The sequence below is a fragment of the Scyliorhinus canicula genome, chromosome 4 (genome assembly GCF_902713615.1).
Source record: "Scyliorhinus canicula chromosome 4, sScyCan1.1, whole genome shotgun sequence".
Lineage (NCBI taxonomy): Eukaryota > Metazoa > Chordata > Chondrichthyes > Carcharhiniformes > Scyliorhinidae > Scyliorhinus > Scyliorhinus canicula.
In genome coordinates this window covers 91,878,052-91,886,100 of record NC_052149.1, presented here as the reverse complement: position 1 = coordinate 91,886,100, position 8,049 = coordinate 91,878,052, and the positions used below count along the sequence as shown (strand labels likewise).

General features: G+C 47.0%; 1 protein-coding gene and 1 pseudogene across 2 annotated transcripts in view; one reads left to right on the top strand and one right to left on the bottom strand.

The window, feature by feature from the left end:
• Positions 1 to 310: 310 nt before the first annotated feature.
• On the bottom strand, positions 311 to 3,805 carry LOC119964804 (annotated as a pseudogene).
• Positions 3,806 to 5,772: 1,967 nt separating this feature from the next.
• Positions 5,773 to 8,049, top strand: part of camsap2a (calmodulin regulated spectrin-associated protein family, member 2a) — a 233,623-nt gene continuing 231,346 nt past the window's right edge. For both annotated transcript variants that reach the window (XM_038794806.1, XM_038794807.1), the window contains exon 1: positions 5,773 to 6,366. In XM_038794806.1, the coding sequence (XP_038650734.1) occupies positions 6,222 to 6,366 (145 nt within the window). In that variant the 5' untranslated portion in view covers positions 5,773 to 6,221. The remainder of the gene's footprint in view (positions 6,367 to 8,049) is intronic.

The following is an 8,049-nucleotide window of genomic DNA, read 5'->3' as shown; positions in this document are numbered from 1 at the left end:
TTATTTATTAGTTATCGTTTAAAGAGTGAATTGCTTTGAAAGAATTGGTAATTAACATTTAAATATTTATTAGTGATCGTTTAAAGCAGGGGTGTCAAACTCAAATACACCGTGGGCCAAAATTTAAAAATCGGGACAAGTCGAGGGCCGGACTGGTTCAATGTTTTTTTGCAAAACTTATTGAAATGAACTTATTGAACCTGGAACTAATAAAGCTTAGGTTATTGCCTATAAAAACAACATTAAATATTAAATAAATAAAAAAATTAGTTGCATTTATTCCTTATTGCTTTATCTGGAGCTTTTCCAGAGTAATTTCTAATGAAAACATTTTTCCACAGGCCAACACTTTGTGATTCACACTAGTCTAAGCCAGATACTTGACATCTCATCTTGGATGCAAGTTCATCAATGTTTGGAGTCAGGCTCTGAGCTGAGGAAATCCTCAGGATTGAGTGAAGGTGTTCATCAGAAAGACGACTCCTGTATGATGTTTTGTTTATCTTCATCAAAGAGAACAGTTGTTCACACAGGTATGTGCTGCCAAACATAGAGAGCATTTGAGCAGCTTGGTTACGCAGCTGAGGCATTGTGTTGGGGATGAAACGTAGAAACTGTGCAGCACCCACCGAGTCATACTTTGCCTTGAGTGTGTCACTACATTGGAGTTCAATCAGCTCCATTTGTATATTGGTTGGTGCGCTTTCCACGTCAGCTGCAAATGGATTACTGAGCAGTTCAAACCTGTTTTTTTGGGCTTCAAAGTCGGCAAAGCGCCGTGTGAAGTCGGCACCAAGTATGCTAAGTTTTTCAGCAAACTGTGCACGTGGGAACACTGCGGTAGAGACCTGCTCTTTCATAATTTGGCAGCACGGAAAATGGCTCAAGTTTTCTTGCTGCATCTGCGTCTCCCACAGGCGCAGCTTAGTTTTAAAAGCCCTCACTGCAGCGTACATGTCTGTGATCACATGGCCCCGCCCCTGAAGCTGTAGGTTGAGCGCGTTGAGATGGCTCGTGATGTCACACAGAAACGCCACTTCACAAAGCAACTTTTTATCCCGGAGCTCTGTTGTGTCTTTCCCTTTGCTTTCCATGAACTGACAGATCTCACGCAACTCGAAACATCTTTTCAGCACTTTTCCTTGACTTAGTGTGGTGAGATAACCACTGTAGTTATGTGTACTGCAGTAGGGGGATGTATGCCTGTACCTGTAATACAGGTTCCTCCGGTAAGCCCCTGCCGGCTAGCTCCGCCCACAGGGAGCTTATGTATAAATGTATGAGAGCTGCTCAAACCCTTAGTCTACTGTTGCAGATGGAGGGACAACATCGTACAACAATAAAGCCTCTATTGTACTAGTCTCTCGGCTTTGAGAATAATTGTTAGCGCTACAATTTATTGTTGTACGATGTTGTCCCTCCATCTACAACAGTAGACTGCCAAATCTGTGCGGAGTGCAAGCCGCACTTCTACCGGCCAGATCGCGCGCGCCTGGTGAAAGCATCCCGCCCCTTTGAACGCCTCAGCGTGGACTTCAAAGGGCCCCTTCCCTCCACCGACCGCAACACCTACATCCTTAGTGTGGTCGATGAATTTTCTAGGTTCCCCTTTGCCATCCCATGCCCAGATATGACGTCTGCCACCGTCATCAAGGCCCTGGATTCCATTTTCGCCCTGTTCGGTTTCCCCGACTATATCCACAGTGACAGGGGATCCTCATTCATGAGCGATGAGCTGCGTCAATTCCTGCTCAGCAGGGGTATCGCCTCCAGCAGGACGACCAGCTACAACCCCCGGGGAAACGGGCAGGTAGAGAGGGAGAACGGGACGGTGTGGAGGGCCGTCCAGCTGGCCCTACGGTCCAGGAACCTCCCAGCCGCTCAGTGGCAGCAGGACCTCCCTGACGCGCTCCATTCCATTCGGTCGCTACTGTGCACCGCAACTAACAGTACACCCCATGAACGTGTTTTTGCCTTCCCTAGGAAGTCCACATCCGGAGTGTCGCTCCCGACTTGGCTCACGACTCCGGGCCCAGTCCTTCTCCGTAGGCATGTACGGCACCACAAGGCGGAACCCCTGGTGGACAAAGTACGCCTTCTCCACGCCAATCCTCAGTATGCCTACGTGGAGTTCCCCGACGGCCGTCAGGACACAGTCTCGCTCCGGGACATGGCTCCCTCAGGTGCCGATCCCATGCCCACACTCCTTCCCGCGCCAACCCCAGCGCCCCCCTATTCGTCCCCATCAGGTCCATCCCTCATCCCCCTGCCCACCCTGGAGGACACGGAAGATTTCGGCTTGCTCTCGGAGTCATCCCGCCAGCAGCCAGCACAAACACCGCCAACACCTGCACCATCGTTGCCATCACCGCCTGTGCCGACATCACCACCACAGCTACGCCGATCACAGCGGAACGTTCGACCACCGATTCGGCTCAACCTGTAACCTGGATGGACTCTTGATTTTCCTTGTTGGACCCTCTTGTAAATAGCATCCTTTGTATTAGAGTTACATGTCACCCCCGCCGGACTCATTTTTTACAGGGGGTGAATGTGGTGAGATAACCACTGTAGTTATGTGTACTGCAGTAGGGGGATCTATGCCTGTACCTGTAATACAGGTTCCTCCGGTAAGCCCCTGCCGGCTAGCTCTGCCCACAGGGAGCTTATGTATAAACGTATGAGAGCTGCTCAGACCCTTAGTCTACTGTTGCAGATGGAGGGACAACATTGTACAACAATAAAGCCTCTATTGTACTAGTCTCTCGGCTTTGAGTATAATTGTTAGCGCTACACTTAGCCATCGCACCTCTGTGTGATAAGGCAAATCATTATATTCTGAACCTAACTCCTCCAGAAACGACTTGAACTCGCGGTGATTTAAACCTTTGGCTCTTATGAAGTTAACTGCTCGTGTTATGATGCTCATTTTCAAGGCTTTGCCACACAACGATTCTTGGTGTATGATGCAGTGATAAGCTGTCAGCTCACCTGCGCCGTTTTCCTCCCGCATCTTCTCCCGGATTCTGCCCACCAATCCACTCTTTTGACCGCACATCGCGGGCGCTCCATCTGTCGTCAGTCCCACAAGTTTATTCTAAGGCAGCCTCATTATATTTACACATCTGGATACCTCTTCAAAGAGATATTTTCCAGTAGTTGTGCCATGCATTGATCTTAATCCCAAAAGTTCCTCTGTTACACACAGACTTGAGTCCACTCCACGGATGAAAATTGACAATTGGGCAGTATCAGAAGTGTCCTTGCTCTCATCCACAGCAAGGGAATATGCAATGAAATCACTTCCCTTTCCCACCAACTGTTGTTGTAGATTGGTGGCAAGCTCACGTACACGGTCGGCAACGGTGTTTCTGCTCAGGCTCACATTTGAAAAGGCTTGCCTTTTATCTGGACACACGACGTCGCAAACTTTAATCATGCAATTTTTAACAAATTCTCCCTCGGTAAAGGGCCGAGCTGATTTAGCGATCTCTGCTGCCACAATAAAACTAGCCTTTACAGCAGCCTCACTTTGTGATTTGGCCTTTGTGACCATAGCCTGCTGTGACGCCAGACTTCTTTTCAACTCTTCTACCTTCTGGAGCTTCTGTTTCTTGTCCAGATGCTTGTACTTGTCGTGGTGTTTTGTTTCATAGTGTCGTCTTACGTTATATTCTTTGATTACAGCCACACCGTCTCCGCACACAAGACAAACAGGTTTGCCCTTTATATCCACGAACATATACTCTGCCTCCCATCTGCCTTGAAAACCCCTGTTTTCTAAGTCCACCTTTCATTTAGCCATTTTTGGGGTGAGGACTAGCTAAAAGTTGACCACAGATGACTAGCGCTATAAGGATGCTGATGAGAGAGTGGGGCAAGCGCGAGCAACGCACTGGCAATGTATTGTGGGATTTGTAGTATTAGTGGTGGGGCAATATACCGGCGGACCAGCTCTAATAGAAATTTTTTTTATTCATTAATGATATTCAGGAAATAAACCAGGAAACCGAATAAACACTGAAAACCCTGAAAACCTGAATAAACTCGGCATCAGCCATATCATACGCCATAGGCGCTTCAATTGCTGGGGCCAGCTTTAATAGTAATTAGATATTATCTCGCGGGCCAAAGATAATTCCACCGCGGGCCGGATTTGGCCCGCGGGCTTTGAGTTTGACATATATGGTTTAAAGAATGAATGTCGGCTTTCGAGCAATCTATCTTTCGATCAATTGATAGTTCGAGAAATGATTTTACGAGCAATTGACTTCGAGCAATTAGCTTTCGAGCAATTGATTTCGAGAAATTTACCTGGAACCGAAAAGCCTTTAGTCGCCACATTCCGGCGCCTGTTCGAGGAGGCCAGTACGTGAATTGAACTGGCCCCGCTGCCTTGTTCTGCATTACAAGCCAGCTGTTTAGCACACTGTCCTTAGCATGGTGAGCTGGTATAGCGCCCCTTCTGAGTTAACAGGTCACAAATACAGAACAATAATCCCAGGTCTTCATAAATTGTCTTCCTAAATCAGTTCTAAGGAAAAGTCGTCCAGATTCGAAACGTTACTTCTGTCCTCTCTCCACAGATGCTGTCAGACCTGCGGAGATTTGTCTGTTCTTGCTTCATAAATTGTCCTGTGCGCAGTAGCACATTCATAGAAGCTATTAATAGCTGCATTGTCATTAGCAAAACAAGAATTTAAACATAATTTGAAATCGCAATAAAATTATAGTTTTGTTTTGCTCATTCCCGCTGCCGGGAGTTATTGCTACATAACCTGGAGTAAACCGGTGAAATGCCTAAACATGGCTGAAATGCTTCCATTAATCATTTCAAGCCGATTTCCAACCTTTGGACATGAAGTTTTAAGTTACAGCAGGGAAACCTGCATCCTCATGGCGAAAAATGACCCGACGTAGTTCTATTTTACGTAAATGATGCACGATGATTTAATGAATGATCCATTGCCATTGGTTGTATAGTTCTCTCCAGTGCTAAAGATGTGCCTGCGTTGGGACAGCTGTGTACTTACTATTTTAAGTCGCTTGGTTGATTTCAAGCAAGTGAACTCGTCAATATCGACAAAAACAAAAATAAAAGAGATGTGATATCATCTCCTTCGGAAAGCAACACCAAATATACGGATAAAAGCAAAATATTGCGGATGCTGGAAATCTGAAATAGAAACAGAAAATGCAGGATACAGGCAGGTCTGACAACATCTGTGGAGAGAGAAATAGAGTTAGCGCTTCTCATCTTCATGGCTCGAATTACATTTATAAAAACAGCACGCATACAGAAATTATTTCAGTCCTAAGAGTTTGTAAAAGAGGGTTGGGACTCATTAAAGCACCAAGTAGATGTTATGGGAAATGGGCGGGATTGAAATGTGTTAATGGGCTGGTTGACTCTCTCTATGGGGAGAGCCGAGGCAACTCAGACAGAGATGGGGCAACAATGGTCCCATGTCACCTTGTGCCTGAAGTGGGGTTGGGAATGATCACCCAACAAAGCTGAGGCTGGAGCGCGCGGATTCTGCGTGCGGGGGAGGGTGGAGGGGGCGTTGCGCGCGCGGGGGAGGGTGGAGGGGGCGCGCGCGGGGGAGGGTGGAGGGGGCGCGCGCGGGGGAGGGTGGAGGGGGCGCGCGCGGGGGAGGGCGGAAGGGGGGGGGGGGCGCGCGCGTGGGGGGCGCGCGTGGGGGGGGGGGGCGGGCGGAAGGGTGTGCGCGCGCGCGGGAGGGTGGAAGGGTGTGTGTGTGCGCGCGCGTGTGGAAGGGTGTGCGCGCGCGCCGGAGCGGCCGTGGCTGCTGGTGCCGGGCAGCAGCGCAGTGACAGCGGGGAGGCTGAAGGATGGGAGCGGCCGGGGGGAGCGAGTCCCGGCTTGTTGTTGTGAAGCGGCAGTGAGGGAAGGCGGGCCAGCCCCTACCTGCCGGGCATGTGACTGCAAAAGAGCCGGGTGGAGCGGGGGAAACAGGACAAGACAAGCTGCCTTCACCATTTTAACAGCAAGACCAAAAATCTGACACAGGACACACAAAAAAAACAAGTCCTTCCCCTCCGCACCTCGAACTGGTGGATGATTTGAAAAGGACACTCGATAGGAGCGAATCATCTTCCTGGGAATGATGCAGGAGTTTCCCGACGGTAAAGGCGAGTGAAAGAGGAGCAGCAACTCCCTCCCTCAAACTCCCTTCTTCACTCCCTCCCTCAGCACCAGCTTTATGATGGGCGACGCGACAGAAGCGGCCCGGGAGATGAAGAAGACCTTCATTGTCCCTGCCATCAAAGCTTTCGATCATTATGATTTCTCCAGAGCCAAGATCGCCTGCAGCCTGTCGTGGCTGGTGGCCAAGGCATTCGGGACAGGTAAGGTGGCGGCCTCGGAGCCCCCGGCCGGAGGATGTGGGAATTTGCACAGTCAGGAGCGCGGAATGCAGCAGCAGAGAGACCGCCCGGCCCTCTCCCTTCCCTCTCACAACATCAACAAACCAGAAACTCCTCGGCCTTTTGAATACCATCTTCCCATTCATTAAAAAAAATTAGGACACTATTTTTATTTTTTTGGACCTTTACTATTTCCTTCATTGGCTGTGGCTGAATTCAGATTAGAGCACAGGAAGCTGTGTTCCTCCCCCCTCCCCCGAAAGATCTCAGTTGATATTTGTCTGTCATCATCCCTTGCCGAATTGTGTTAATATTAAGGATTATCAAGCATGTAGGATGCATGTATTTATACAGCTCGAGCTCGTTTACATAACGCTTCTGCTCAATTGGAGGTAGAATGATTGATTAGGTTGGACGCTAAAATGTTGCCCTATATGAATTTTCGTCAATTCCCGAATTAATGTTCAGTAGATTTAGCGAAAACTGTATCATGAATACATTTATTTATGGATGCACATTTTTGTGCATATGTTTTGTAGTCGTGCATATGCTTCAACGTTGCAAGATCAGGTCAAGGAGGTGTCTGGGTGTTTTTGTGTGATCTACAGTCAGCAATTGGAGCGTCCAGAATCCAGCTCCATCTGTATGCTGAGAGCAGTCGGAGGAAAATAGGTCTGTTTACTTAGAATTGCGGGTTCTCCGAATTAGCGGCGCTGATTGGTTGTTTTAAAAATACAAGGCTGCATTATTTTGAAATTTCAAGTGAATTGAAGACCGCTGATAAGTTGTTGTGATTGACGAAGAGCTGGGTAAAATGATCACTCGTTTTGATGGGTTGATAAATAAATCTTTATAAATTTAGAGCAGCGTGGACACGCATGATCTATAAATGCATTGATTTGATTCTGTCTTCCAGTCATAGGTTTTTTGACGCAGCCTAGTGACCGGGGAATTTACTTTGCTTCAAGAAGCATTTGTTTGTGTGTGGAGGAGGGCGATTGTGAAGGCATAACAATGTGACATATTTCTATCTGTATAATACATATCACACACTGTTACACTCGCTTTAGAATCAATTATGGAAGACTGTCCTATTATATTTAACAATCTGGACGTTTTTCTGAATCATCCAAAACATTGAAATGTTTAGCAGTATATTGAATTATTTAAAACATCAAATTAGGGAGCTTTCTGTTATTATTGTGTTTGTCCTATTTATAAAATGACATTCCTTTACGAGATAGTAGAATAGAGCACAGTCTCTGTGAAATCCTGAATCTTTAAGTCAGTTCTTTTATTTTAATGTAAAACAATTCTTACACACTGACTTTGCCTGGTTGGAATTGAGTTAGATGTTACTGAACTTCTGAAACAATAGTGTCTTTAGCCATTGTTCTGCCTGTATTTTCAGTACAAAAATCCATTGCTCAGGCTTCGAACCATTGAGCCAAGCGCATGTCCTCTGTGAGCACATCACAACAGGAGTTCAATGTGTTTGTTCAGAACTGATAAACTTTTAGAGTCTTAAGAGTCAGGTGATCTAAAGAGACATCCATTTGTTTAGCCTGTGTTGACATTTCCAACAAACAGTTACAAAAGAAAAACCACATTTAGGAACATTTAAATAAGAACAGATAATTTAGCCCCTATAGCCTGTTCTGCCAT